Source organism: Hakea prostrata, chromosome 11 (genome assembly GCF_041222555.1).
Source record: "Hakea prostrata isolate BN-2017 chromosome 11, UWA_Hpros_2, whole genome shotgun sequence".
In the NCBI taxonomy this organism is placed as follows: domain Eukaryota; kingdom Viridiplantae; phylum Streptophyta; class Magnoliopsida; order Proteales; family Proteaceae; genus Hakea; species Hakea prostrata.
The window spans coordinates 25158879-25172690 of NC_142610.1; the positions used below are offsets into that span (position 1 = coordinate 25158879).

The 13812-nt window shown below is 39.7% G+C and overlaps 3 protein-coding genes across 4 annotated transcripts; all 3 read right to left on the reverse strand.

The window, feature by feature from the left end:
* Nucleotides 1-469: 469 nt before the first annotated feature.
* On the reverse strand, nt 470-3503 carry LOC149001083 (LEAF RUST 10 DISEASE-RESISTANCE LOCUS RECEPTOR-LIKE PROTEIN KINASE-like 1.1). The gene is made up of 4 exons (XM_089140747.1): nt 2625-3503; nt 2397-2429; nt 1888-2130; nt 470-1288 (listed from the first exon to the last, which is right to left on the reverse strand). The coding sequence occupies exons 1-4, from the start codon at nt 3412-3414 to the stop codon at nt 492-494; spliced, it is 1863 nt and encodes a 620-aa protein (XP_088996873.1). The 5' UTR covers nt 3415-3503; the 3' UTR covers nt 470-491.
* A 2232-nt stretch (nt 3504-5735) lies between these two features.
* On the reverse strand, nt 5736-8693 carry LOC149001084 (LEAF RUST 10 DISEASE-RESISTANCE LOCUS RECEPTOR-LIKE PROTEIN KINASE-like 1.2). Of its 2 annotated transcripts, none has more exons than XM_089140743.1 (4): nt 7692-8693; nt 7364-7396; nt 7021-7254; nt 5736-6870 (listed from the first exon to the last, which is right to left on the reverse strand). In XM_089140743.1, exons 1-4 carry the CDS (start codon nt 8494-8496, stop codon nt 5915-5917), a joined length of 2028 nt encoding a protein of 675 aa, XP_088996869.1. In that variant the 5' UTR covers nt 8497-8693; the 3' UTR covers nt 5736-5914. The 2 variants fall into 2 exon arrangements, with proteins under 2 accessions (XP_088996869.1, XP_088996867.1); XM_089140741.1 differs by having other exon boundaries at nt 7021-7266.
* Nucleotides 8694-9920: 1227 nt separating this feature from the next.
* Nucleotides 9921-13111, reverse strand: LOC149001085 (LEAF RUST 10 DISEASE-RESISTANCE LOCUS RECEPTOR-LIKE PROTEIN KINASE-like 1.1). The gene is made up of 4 exons (XM_089140744.1): nt 12066-13111; nt 11805-11867; nt 11418-11684; nt 9921-11266 (listed from the first exon to the last, which is right to left on the reverse strand). The coding sequence occupies exons 1-4, from the start codon at nt 12832-12834 to the stop codon at nt 10341-10343; spliced, it is 2025 nt and encodes a 674-aa protein (XP_088996870.1). The 5' UTR covers nt 12835-13111; the 3' UTR covers nt 9921-10340.
* Nucleotides 13112-13812: the final 701 nt, after the last annotated feature.

Genomic DNA, 13812 nt, shown 5'->3' on the forward strand with positions numbered 1-13812 from the left:
ATGCCAGGCCCGCATCAGTGCATCACCCACCCAATATAGGATATGGAAGCCATTTATATATAACCCGTATTTGTGGGCTTCGATAATTGAATCGTTCTTAATTACCAAAATAATAATAATTGAATGGTTGAAGAAAGATCCATCCCTGTACTAATAAAACGAATATTGTTGAAGAAAAAGAAAGAAAGAAAGAAAAAGTAGCCAGATGATTAGACACTTGGAGTTTTGTTTTAAAGTAAAGAGTCCTTACTTTGATATGTTCATTAAACAAAATCACACAAAGTGGGTTTGGATTTATGAAACTAGCCATCGATCACACTACTATATATTTAATTTCTTCTCATGTGGAAAAGAAATTCAAGCACTAACTAGCTAGCTATTAGATGTAGTCTACTACTACTCAGCATGAGGCATGAGGCATGACCTCAATTATATATAGCTAGCTAGCAGCTTAATTTGCATCATATATGTATATATATCATCCAACCCGCTTAATTATATTCCTCATTTTTAATTGCTATTAAGATTTCCAATACTTGGTCCATTGAAGGTCTCAATTCTTTCTCATGTTGGAGACAACGAACTGCTAACTGGGCAACAAGTGTAACTGTCCTCTTTGTTGCAAGATCCGATTCAAAACCAAGGCTTGGGTCGACTAAATCTTGTAAAGCTCCGTCTTGAATCTTGTTCACTGCCAAGTTTGCCAAATTAATCTCGTCTCGATGCCTACTAATGTCTATAACAGGCTTGGATGACACGAGCTCAATCAAGACCACCCCAAAGCTGTAAACATCACTCTTGTTTGTAAGTTGGTAGCAACGGTGATACTCAGGATCAACGTAACCTGGAGTCCCTTGAGGAGCAGTGGAGACATGGGAGGCATCATTAGGGAAAGGACGGCATAGCCCAAAATCTGCCACCTTTACATGGAAATGATTGTCAACAAGGATATTGCTTGTTTTCACATCACGGTGTATGATATCAGAAGCATGAAGGTAGAACAGTGCACTTGCAGTCTCTATGGCGATGCTCATGCGGACAAGCCATGGGAGCGCTCCATCATTCCTTCTATCACCATGGAGATGATGAGCAACAGTGCCATTCGAAATGAACTCATAAACAAGGAGAAGTTCATGGCTACGGTATGAAGTACCCCCATAAAGAGTTACAATGTTTTGATGGCGCAAATGAGTGAGGATGTTGATTTCATTCATAAATCGCTCAACATCTTTGTAGTTGTGATGGTAGAGTCGTTTTATTGCCACATCCCGTCCATCTTTGAGCTTACCTAATTATGAATAAAAACATAACCATTAAATGCATGTCAAAGCATAGATACTAGTCATCAACATGTACATATATAATTAAAGTAACTGTACTTAGGAATATTCTAACCAAAAGTCTAAAGAGTTTCAATTAATGGGGAGACATATATACTGGAAATGCCGTCCACAAGGGTTGAACCCACGAGCTCTCCCCTGAGTTTCAATGGAAACATACGACCCATGCAATAGAATACTAACTAGCTAGGACACATCCAATGTCATATTAGATAATTGACATAAGCAGTTATATTAGAATAAATACATCTCAAAACTCCCTACGGATATGCAAGTGAACATATATTATATACATCTTAAAGAGGACAACAAGCAAACAGGCTTTCCTACCGTGTTAAATGCTAATGCTGGATTGCCCACAAAGTCTTAGTATTTAATCTACAAAACTGTAAAGCATTAGGTACGTGGAGAATCAACTCTAAAAGACTTCTGGATGATATATCAAGCACTAATATATTTCACAAAAATTTCAGCAGGGAGGAGAGGAACGTTAACATTGGGTTGGGGGGGGGGGGGGGGGTTTAATTTCTTCTTTATAATAACTTACCATAAAATACAGTACCGGAGCCACCACCTCCGAGTTCATTATCAGAACTGAAATTATTGGTTGCCTCCCGGAGCTCAGTAAAGGAGAAGATGGGGAATCCAAAATGGATGCCTCTCATTTCCGGGTCCGCCTTCAAGGAGAAGCTGCGGCGTACTTTATGCTTGTCTTTGGTCTGGTATTTGTAGATTACGAAGCCAAATAAGCTTGCCAAAAGAATTCCTGCTGCGATTCCTGCTGGAATACCTAAGAATGGATAAAGAACATACTTAGAAACTTTTCATTAACTCCCTGTGCTATGAATCTGACTAACTTGGGTGTTGATCGACATGAGTTTTGGATTAAAAATATATAAGCTAGCCAAATAAAAGACCAAAAGACAGACAGAGAGAGAGACAGAGAGAGAGAGAGAGTTGCAGGAAGTTAATTTTTGAAGCTTTGATCATGTCGCATAATTTTGATCCCCTAAAAAAAGAAAAATTCATGTCGCATTATGGTGTAGAATAAATTACCTATTCCGATGAACGGTGTTTGGGTCGTGTTTCCTGCATCGTTAAGCAAAAATCACTTCCTTTAGCTTAGTAGACAGTGAAGGTTAGGAGATAAACTAATTGATGACGATGACCCAAATATAATCCACAAAAAATACCCATGATCGACAAAACGAACCAAAGATGTTTAAAGAATTAAAAGGGTTCTACTACTCGATCTGAGGGGAGCCATTAGCAGTTACTACATACCTTTAACTGGGTTCAATCCATCTTCTATATTTGAACAGATCACATTTTCATCGTCGTAGCAGACACACAAGGTTCCATTCTTTTCGCAATGATGACATGGTTCGGGTAGGATCCAGCGAAGACGAAACCCAACGGTAAATAATTTCGAGACAGGATGAACAGGGCCATATTGGAATATTGAGGTAGGTAGCACAATATCCATTGGAACCTGAACCAGTTTGCAGTGAGACGGAGAGCCACGAAGATCATCCCGAGCATTATTAACGGGTGAAAGCGCAGGTCCATCATCTACTGTTACATCTGGTAATGCCTCAACTTTGCAATGATCGATGTCATTGCAGACTCTTAGTGTAAGATTGGGGCTTATCACCTGAACTGAAAGAATATGAAAAACAGTCGGCATGGTGGTAAAATTGTTGAAGAGGAACTTGCATTTGTCATTATCGTTGAGCAAGTCTGGTTTGGTAAACCTCAGGTAATGAGCTAATAGCGTCTTGCTGCTGTAGTCGATGCTGTGAACCTCAAACACATCATTTTCATCATTCTTCTGATCCGAGGAATCGATCACCAGTGCAGTGGAAACATTTGAACAATCAAAGCGTTCTAGTCCACAGCCCCAGTTGTTGATGAAGAAGGGATAACTGACGTTTACCTCACCGCAGAGCTCCTGATCCCCACAATATGACAATTGTGAATCTAATCTAGCTGAAGAATGATAAGAAAGATGCAACGTCGACGTTACCAGGAAGAGAAGAACGTCAAGGAAGCCATTCAAGGGCAAGCGGAGCATCGTATCCCTTGCAAAATTAATTGAACTACCAAGTACCAACAAACAAGCTAGGCATCAACTGGCCTAGCAAGATCTCTTTAATTTCAACTCTCTAAACTAAACTAAACCAAACTAGCTAGCTCTTCGTATATTCATTCTTATAAAAGAAGCTATTTGACAATTCCGATAGATTGATCTCTAAGCAAGCAAGGATCCCAAGTGGAAATTATTTGGCTGGCATCTATTTCCATGGATTCGATTTGCTTTGGTCTGGTGAATCCGGTAAGAAATTTATGGTTTTAATCTTTCAATTCTCCCGGCCCGTTTCTTGTCGATTTGAAACGGACCACCATTACACTTGGATCGGTCCAACCTTTCTCCCGGTCCGTTTCTTGTCAATTTTAATCGAATTTAATTTAATCCGGCCGGTTTCCGTCACTCACAAGTCACAACACTCACAACGTACGTACCGTTCCAATTGATTTTTATTGTATTACTTTAATAAAATCCAACTCAATTCAAAACCAAATCCACGAGATACGAGTTTTGTCCTATTTAAAATGTTTTTTTCATGAAAAACAAAATTGATCCAGGTAAGACAAAACTCTTATGTATTTTTTTTATTCTTCTTTTCTTCTGTAATTGGGAAATTAAAAATATACATGATCATTAACCTGTCGAAATCAAATAGAGATACATCCCATTTTTAATGATCTGAACTTTCAATTCACCGACAAGGCTTGACTCTTTAATTTGATCGCGAGAAACTGCATGGTTCGAATGAATCTGAATCATTTAACAGTTCCTACAGTTTAATGTGTTATATTATTAAAAAATTAAAATTAAAATTAAAATAAGAGTTATATTAATTAACGACGATCTGTTTAGATGGTAAACCAAAGACACATGATACTACATAATGCATGTCATAGTAAAATTGTTCATGGGGATATTACATTTATTGATGCTTTGGACTTCATATATATGTACTTTCTTCGTTCCATCTCCTCGGGGTGATAGATATCTGATGCATGTGGAAGTAGAAGTAGAACCATTTACATGCACAACGAATAAATTGATAGCTGATTTTTTTTTTTTGGTAAAATGTGGCATTTATTTGAAATTGAAACCTCTAGGGAAGGAACATCCAGTGGCATCAAACTACAAACTGCAATGTAATATGGGGGGATAGAAGAAATAAAGTTAGTAGAATGGTGAGAGGCAGCAAGGGAGGCTAATTTATCAGCATCATGATTTCCTTCTCTTAATGTATGGGTGAAGGAGATAAAATCAAACTTCAGTTTTAGCAAACGGATCTCATTTAGTGTGTTCTTGATCTTTCAAGGTTCTTGCTCATTCTTGTGATAGCTGATGTTTACCATTCCACAGAACTAGTTTCAATCGAAAACTTTACTTTGAGAATTGAATTGCTCTATCTAAGGTGAGATGAAGGTCCAGTGTAATAATGAAGAAGTGAAAGGTAACAACACTCTCAACCAGCACAGCTATGTTTCAAGATTTGGAAGGGCCTACAGTTTTACCACTCTCCTCAGCCTCGAGTTCTTGTGTCTTCTACAACTTATGGGATTATCAAATGGATAGCCCCCCCCCCCTCCCCACTTTATAAAAATCAATGTGGATGGCTTATTATATCAGGAGTAGAGGCAAGCAGGATATGGCCGCATTGCTATGAACCAGTTTGGAAAAATGTTACTTGGATTTGGACAGGGATCAATATCTCAAGATATTATTACTTTGGAAACATTGGCAATGAGAAAGACAATGTTATGGGCGCATGATTTTCAAGTGATAAGAATAATGATGGAGAGTGATAATCAGGCATTGATTATTATCATTCAAAAGTACCCCCAAGAGGTGTCTTGGAAACTTTATCCTATTATCAAAGACATTAGCATTCTGGCAGCATCATTTGAATTTATTTCATTCAATCATGTTCCAAGAGAAGCCAACTTCGTAACTAACACGTTGGCCAAGGAAGGAGCACTAACTCAAGATGTTTTTTTATATGTACACACCCCCTATTAGGCTATTTATATTATTTGATTTTCTTTCTATAAGTTGTAATTGTAGATTTTCCTTTCAATCAAGTGTCTTCTTACCAAAACAAAAGAAAGGCAATAACAAATTAAGGAGCCTTTGAAGGTTAGAAATTAACCAAACGACAGAGATTTAATTAATACCTGGTCATCTTGGATTTGCTGATCGAGCTGGGTATCTCCAAACTCCACGTAAATTGACTTTGACAGAGTTTGGAAGTTGGAACCATTTGGGTCCTACAACTAGTTCAAATTTGTACTCTCATATTGGGAAGCCATGACCTATTCTTTCAAAACACTAATAAAAATCTTCTTTTATTTCGAGAGCATTTTATCTACCCCTGAACTAAAACCACCACTATTGTTCCTGGCAAATACTATTGATTAAAGTGAACTACCTAATAAATTCTAGGAGTATAAATGTAATAGGAAAAGAAAAAAAAAAAACTACTAAAACCTCCAATTTAACCAATATTGGTACTTGGTATCTGTTGCTCGCTGATCAATTGATTAGTAGTTGTAAAATCTGGCGAAGCTGCTGCTGATGGTGGTGTATTTTTGAGTGATTCCACATCATAACTTGCTATAATATTGTCAACAACCTTTGCAGCGTTATCCATTTTGTAGTCCTTATCAACCACACTTGCTGTTAAAATCTCCAGTACCTCATCCATGGAAGGCCTCAACTCCCTCTCCTGTTGGAGACAACGAAATGCTAACTCCGCAACAACTGTTACCGTCGTCCTTGTATTGCAATCTGTTTCAAACCCAAGGCATGGATCAACCAACTCTTGCAATGCTCCATTTTGGATCTTGTTAAGTGCCATGTTTGCCAAATTAATTTCGTCTTGATGCCTAGTGATATCTACAGCGGGCTTGGATGATATAAGCTCAATCAAGACCACCCCGAAACTATATACATCACTCTTGTTTGTAAGTTGGTAGGATCGGTGATACTCAGGATCAACATAGCCTGGAGTCCCTTGAGGAGCAGTGGAAATGTAGGAAGCATCAATAGGGAACAAGCAGCATAGCCCAAAATCCGCAACTTTCACGTGGAAGTGATTGTCAAGGAGGATATTTCTTGTCTTCACATCACGGTGTATGATACCAGAAGCGTGAAGGTAGGATAGTGCACTTGCAGTCTCCACAGCTATGCTCATCCGGACAGGCCATGGGAGTGATCCAACCATCATCCTGTGCCCATGGAGATGATCAGCAACAGTGCCGTTAGGAATGCACTCATAAACAAGGAGGAGTTCACGGCTGTAGTATGAAGTACACCCATAGAGAACCACAAGATTTTGATGACGCAGACGAGTGAGGATCTCGATTTCATTCATGAACCTCTCAAGATGCTTATTGGAGTTCTTAGGATAAAGGCGCTTGATCGCAACAACTCTTCCATCTCGAAGCTTGCCTAATTGCGAACAGAACAATTCATCATCAAATGTCTGGACATAATTTTAATTTACTTGAAAGCGAATACTGATTAGCTAGGTACGTAGGGAGGATAAGATAAAGATTGCCTTAATTTGATTAATGACATGGGATGTATCTTATTCCTTACCTTGGTAAACAGTGCCATAGCCGCCATCTCCGAGTTCATTAGTAGAACTGAAATTATTGGTGGCTTCCTCAAGCTCTGCGTATGAGAAGATTGCTACTCCAAAGTGGGTACTGCCCTTTTCCAGGTCTGTCTTCAAGGAGATAAATCTGCGGACTTGGCCAAGGTTTTGTGCCATCCGATATTTGTAGAAGATGAAGAAAACGAAGCTTGCCAAAAGGATTCCTCCCACGACCCCTACGGGAATACCTGAGATTAATGGATCAGTAGGAGAATATTAATTAGAAGCCTTTTTTTTTTTTTTTTGGCTCTTGTAGAATAAAAAGTATAATTAAGGGTGACTTACCAATTTGAATAATCTGTTTTTGGCTCTTGTAAGCTGCATTAACAAAAGTTACCCCAAAAAAAAACAAAAAAAAAACACTGTATGAGCCAAAGGAATTAATAAAAATAAAATAAAATTATATCAAATAGTTTAGAAACTACGTACTTTAGAAGATAATCTAATGGCACAAGAGTATAGAACCTCCAACCTTATTTTACCTTTCTTGTTGTGCAAAAATAAATTACATTTTTCAATTAATGAACTACTGGGAAATTAAGAAGAAAAGAAGAAGAAGAAGGAGGAGATGGGGGGGGGGGGGGGTTCTAATCTAAAAGTATTCAGCAGTTACCTTTATCTTGATTCCATCCATCCTTGGGATTTATACAGAACCGATTATCGTAAGTTGGGTGTGGCGCATAACATACTGTTCTATTCCGTTGACACTGATGGCATATTTGAGGAAGGCTCCATCGAAGACGAATAAATCCGACAGATCTAGAGAGCAATTGTGAAACATGATCAACCGGATGACCATGTTGGAATGTGGAATTTTTTGGCACATCCACAGGCAGATGAACCAGTTTGCAGTCATATTGCCGGCGTTGGAAACTGGATGATGCAGGTGGAGGTGTATCATCAGCTGGTAAGGCTTCAATTTTGCAGTCATCAGTTGATGAGCGGCGCTTGCATACTCTTAGAGTAAGGTTGGGGGTTATCAGTTGAGCAGAAAGATAACGGAAAATGGGTGGCATTGTATAATTGTTGAAGAGGGCTTTGCATTTTTCATCATCACTCTGCCAGTCTTCGGTGAACCTCCGGTCATGGGCTAACATGGTGTTGGTGGTGTAATTGATGCTATGAACCGCGTATGTACTATATTCTTTATCATAGAAAAGCAGTGGTGTGGTCCGTGTGGAATCATTTATACAAAGGATGGTTTCTAATCCGCATCCCCCAAAACTGAAGGGATAACTGATGTTTAAGTTTCCACAGGAGGAGGGTTGGGAGTGACGACCACAAATATCTGCAAATTTATGTGCTCTAGCCGAGAGAAAAGAAAGCTGCAATATCACAAGGAACAAGGAAAAAACATAAACTAATGACAAGGGGTTGAAGGGCAAAGGACATATCCGAGAGCCCATCTTTTGATTCATTCGATCTGCGCGCACTGTATTAGCTCAAAACAGCTAGAGCTAGCTAGCTGCTGGGCATATATCTGCCTGCCAATGCAAGTCTCTCCTCTCCTCTCCTCTCCTCTCTCAAGAGTCTTCTGGACTTGGGTTCTCACCACCACTGAGGGTGACCAAGTCCTTTCCTATTCTTCCCACTAAACACGCAAATTGACTTAGACTTTTAAAATTTATAATTTGAAACCACTAGTTTCATTTGGATCCTAATAGGCTAATACCAGCCAGCCAACAGCATATGTCACCAATTTCATTACAATTGACCACCTAGCTAGAAGACTTGATTCTTCAGGACCGGTCAACAATCCCAGACAGATCTTCTGCAAGAACCACCACCATAAGTGGTGTGATACACGTCATCACATAGCCATGCGTGAAGTATACGGTGGGATTGATTGTTCAATTCCAATTATTGTGGCTGAGATTATTATTATTATTATTTTGGTAAGTTGTGGCTGAGATTATTAAGAGTAGGAGTAGGACTGTAGTTCGATCCAGATCGAGATCTTGATCCGACGATTGTACTTTTTGAATTGAAGAGTTTTGTAAATATATCGGACAGGGCCAAAACAAAATCCTTAAAAAGAGTACCCACCGGTGTAGCACCCAGACCCAAAGGTGTCCTCTGCGAAAATAGTTCCAAGGAGGTTAATGGGTATGTATATTTTTTTCTTGGTAAAGACTGAATGATGTGTCGGTGGTGTATTAAACGCGTCATTCCATATATATATATATATATATATATATATATATATATATGTCTATGTTATTCTATTTAAAATGTTTCATTTATCCTAAGACACATGGAAGGTAGATAGATCTGTAAACGGATTGGATTCGGTTCAGAAACATCAGTATTCGAATCCGAATCCAATTAACAAAACCACTATCTGAATCCGGTAGAAATTTAAAAAAGGCATCCGAATTCGAATCCAACATTTTATTGGATAACCGATAATAATCCGAGTCAATAAACTATCCGAATATTGATTGGTGATTGTCTTCTTTTTTTTTCAATTTACAATTTCCGGTTACCAATTCCAGTTTTCGAATCCAATTGGAATTGGTAATTTTAATTTTGTAAAGGATGAGGACAATCATTTTAAGGGTAGAGGTACCTTGGATATATATAAGATATGTCTTTTTTTAAGGGGAAAGATAGATACACATAATGTATGATGGAAGATGTAAGAGCACCACTTGATGTCAAGCCATAGAGTTCAAGGGAGGGATGCTATATATGCCTTCCCTTTTTCTTCCTAGCTGTCTCACCGTTGCTAAAACTATCAGGGAGGAAAAATCAGAATTCATCAGACGTGGGAGGTTTCGAAATGGTTTTCTTTCGCTTTTTATTTTTTCCCTTTCTTCTGTATTTATATGCCATAATAAGTTCAGGAACTTGGTCTTAAGAGTATATTTTTTGGATCCAAAAACACTACATACTCACCTTGTACTAGGTGTTTGGTACTGAAATTTTGCGTTCTAGTCTTGACATTGCCTTGGGGGGAGTTCATGAGCTAGGTCATTTCTGAGTTATCCAATATTAAGACTCATACAATAGTGGTACCTTCGCTACTTTATGCCTTTATTTATGTATGTGCAGACCATATCAGCTTTACTAATATTGTACCAGAGAGAAGCAAACAGCAAATCGTGGACGGAACCATAGAGATAGCAGCATAAACAGCCGCAAAAATATTACCACAATGAATGAGAAATGAAATTGATGTGTACATAGTGGTTGCGTGCAGAATCCGAGTTGTTGTCTAATATGCACCAGAGAACTAATAATTCCTTTCCTCGCCCACTAATCAATTCAAAGAATTGGGAGAAACTGCTGGGGCCGACCGTAGCGGTGGTTGAGTTACTGGAGTATCAGTACTAGTATTCTTCGAGGCCCCTTCAGCTACTGCAAATTCCATGGGAATATCTCCCCTGTTATTCAGGTAGTCCTCATTCTGGATTCCCTTAAGCACTTCCAACACCTCAAACATGGAAGGCCTCAATTCCCTCTCATATTGTATACACCTAAATGCTAAAGCCGCCACCGATGTCGTCATTGCCTTGACTTCCACATTGGTTTCATATCCCAGTCGCCGATCAATCAGCTCATCCACAGCTTGATTCTGAATCTTGTTGATTGCCAAGTTAGCCAAGTTAATCTCATGGCGATGCCTAGTGATATCTACAGCGGGCAATGACGATATGAGCTCAATCAAGACCACTCCAAAACTATAAACATCGCTCTTTTCTGTAAGCCTGTAGCACTGGTGATACTCTGGATCCACGTAGCCTGGAGTCCCCTGTGGACCCGTGGAGATGTGGGTAACATCGGTTGGGAAGAGTCGAGATAACCCAAAATCTGCAACTTTCACTTGGAAATTTTGGCAGAGGAGGATGTTGTTAGTCTTCACGTCACGGTGAACGATACCAGAAACATGGAGGAATGCGAGTGCTTGCGCTGTCTCTATGGCTATGCTTAATCGAGTCGGCCATAGAAGAAAGCTAAAATCTGCTCTGTCTCCATGGAGATGATCCGCAACGGTTCCATTGGGGATGAATTCGTAAACCAGTAGGAGTTCGCGGCTGTGACGTGAAGTGCAGCCATAGAGAGTGACGAGGTTCGGGTGCCGCAAACGGGCGAGGATTCCGATTTCATTCATGAACTGCTCGACTCGCTTGCAGTTGTTCTCATAGAGTCGCTTCACCGCAACCTCTCGTCCATCCCGTAGCTTCCCTGTTTAGGGATTTTGGAAAACAAGGAAAACTGGGTGGTTTGCATCAAATGTAATTTCCTGTGTGAAGTGAAGAAGAAAACGGAAGAAGGAAGAAAGAGTATTTCTTGTTGTTGTTTTGCTTTGCTTTGCTTTGGTTTGGTTTGTGCTTACCGTAGTATACAGTGCCGAATCCTCCATCGCCGAGTTCTTGATTGGAATCAAAGAGGCTAGTGGCTTCTTCGAGCTCTTCGTAGGTGAAGACGGGGACCCCATAGTTGGAATAGGAAGGGATGGCTGCAGAGAGAGGGGATAAAGACGAAGACAAGTTTCTGGTCTTGAAAAGGGCAAAACCGGCTCCTTTCCGGCGGTGTCGATTGTAGAGGAGAAAGAATACTACTAGGCAAATAAGGAGTAACCCCCCAACTCCTGAGACGACGCCTGATAAGATAACCAAGGAGAGAGAGGAGAGTTTTCAGATATTTTTCTAATGACTTGACAGCAACCAACCAAGGTAAACTGCAACTTCATGATTCAAAGAGATGGAAACTTAAATACTACCTGTTATTATAATTTTCTTCTTCACCGTCGACTTGTTTGAGTTGTTTGTGTCTGCGACACTTCCTACAAATTACACACAGCATTAGTTTAGAGTTAGGAGGTATCATTGATATATATATATATATATCGCACGGGACAAGAATCAAAGAAGCATCCAAAAGGGCATTGGGATGTTGAAGAACCAAGGAGACAGATTTCAGATGGAAGACATGCATTTAAAATATTTGCTAATTACAGTACAATTTTGTGCATCTTGTTTACCTTGATTTTCATTCTCACAACGGAGGAGTTGTCCTTGGTTATCTTTCAAACAGAGAGCATTGTTCCTTGGACACTCTCGGCAGGCTGCTTTAAGTTGCCACTGAAGACGGAACCCTTTAGACAACCGATCGAAAAGGTCATTCGCCTGCACCGACAAATTTGCTGGAAAATCCACCAATTTGCAGCCATCTAGATGGAGTAACTCTTTTCCTGGGGTTTGTTGATTGAAGAAGTGCAGAACACGATTCTCTCCGCAGAATCTGACACCATCCCGGCCTTGATTGTAATCGTGTTGGGGGGGTGTGTCGTGGGTGTAATTGCAAATTCCAAAGGTAATATTATTCTGAGGAGGCTGCTGTATCAATTGGAAGGAAATTGGAACGGAAGAGGAGGAAGGCCGTGGGAGAGAGAAATTGTAAAGGGCATCGCACTTGTTCTGTCCTATGAATTTCGTGAAATCTCGGTCATGAACTACAATCGTATTATCAGAGTAGTCGATGCTCTTGACCTCAAACCTGTGTGGATCATCATCCTTAGAAATAGTAAGTACAGGCGACTTGTCCACACAATGAATGATGCCTAGCCCACATTCCTCCTCTAGGGAATCAGAGAAGAAGTTGTGGGTGCTCAAATTCCTACAGTCGAAGGAGGAGTACTGGTAGTCAGCACAGCTTCCGTACTGGTAATCTTCAGCTGATCGGACTGAGAGCTGCTGTGAAGCAATTAGTAAGAAGAAGAAAAGAATAACCCAGAGATGAGAAGAACCCATTCCGATGGAAAAGGATTTACAAACAATCTCAATCTAAAGATTGTTTAGCAGCACAAACAATCCTCCGATTTTTTATTTATTTTTTCTTCCCTAACCATCCATATAATGTATTTGTAATCGCCACTGCCAGGAAAGACGAACCAATTAAGGCGCTAGTTGACCGGAAAGCTGATAGATAGATAGGGTTTTCCTATATGATATCGACGCCCATGAATGAATGATCAATTGTGGAAGCGTAAGCTAATTAAACAAAACAATCAGTCTTTACCAATTGAACGGCAAAGCAAGACTTAGACTTCCATCTCGAGTCTTCTCTCTAGTCTTCCACACACCTTACATTATTGAAAAGTCATCAGCAGCCAGCCATGGGGCCATGGGGCCATGGGGCCTCTTCTCTTCTCTGAAACGTCTCGCCTGGGGTTGGGAGACTTTTCTTGGTGATAAACATAACATAAACAATAGTTAGGTACTTATTATTATTATTCTTGTTTTTTTTTTTTTTGGTAAACAATAATTCATTCATTAAAGAAAGAAAAATACACACAGCTGCATGAAAGCACAAGGTTCACACTAAACCAAGGAGTGGAAAAGTGACCAAACTGTCATACATGCAATAGACAGGATCATCCTGAGTAAGGGATGGGTCAAGCCCAATATACCCTTAAAAATAATGCTACAACAAATACAGCACCAAATAAGCATCGACACCCATATTATTATTATTCTTGTTATCGAGCAATGATAAGGAAGTAAGGAACTGGTGGCGAATGCTTGTCTACTCTACTACTCTTTCTAGTATGCTTTACTTTATTTGCTGTTGGACTTGTTGTCTGACTGATTAACAGTCAAAAAGTTTGAAAGAAAGACTGAAGTGAAAGAAGGTGCAGACAAGAGAAAGGAAAAACGCGTTAATTGAAAACGGAAAATTGGAAATGGTGGAGCCAATGGTGGAGCCACGGATGGTGACTTCACTCTAGG

Bases quoted from the DNA above. Each gene is read 5' to 3' on its own strand.
- LOC149001083 (XM_089140747.1), bottom strand. From the start codon at position 3,414: ATGCTCCGCTTGCCCTTGAATGGCTTCCTTGACGTTCTTCTCTTCCTG. The intron at 2,430-2,624 runs GTATGTAGTAAC...TTAACGATGCAG, and splicing joins TGGATTGAACCCAGTTAAAG to GAAACACGACCCAAACACCG. The intron at 2,131-2,396 runs GTAATTTATTCT...ATCCATTCTTAG, and splicing joins AACACCGTTCATCGGAATAG to GTATTCCAGCAGGAATCGCA.
- LOC149001084 (XM_089140741.1), bottom strand. From the start codon at position 8,496: ATGAATCAAAAGATGGGCTCTCGGATATGTCCTTTGCCCTTCAACCCC. The intron at 7,267-7,363 runs GTAAGTCACCCT...CATTAATCTCAG, and splicing joins AAAACAGATTATTCAAATTG to GTATTCCCGTAGGGGTCGTG. The intron at 6,871-7,020 runs GTAAGGAATAAG...GTTCGCAATTAG, and splicing joins CTATGGCACTGTTTACCAAG to GCAAGCTTCGAGATGGAAGA.
- LOC149001085 (XM_089140744.1), bottom strand. From the start codon at position 12,834: ATGGGTTCTTCTCATCTCTGGGTTATTCTTTTCTTCTTCTTACTAATT. The intron at 11,868-12,065 runs GTAAACAAGATG...TGTAATTTGTAG, and splicing joins TTGTGAGAATGAAAATCAAG to GAAGTGTCGCAGACACAAAC. The intron at 11,685-11,804 runs GTAGTATTTAAG...TTATCTTATCAG, and splicing joins GAAGAAAATTATAATAACAG to GCGTCGTCTCAGGAGTTGGG.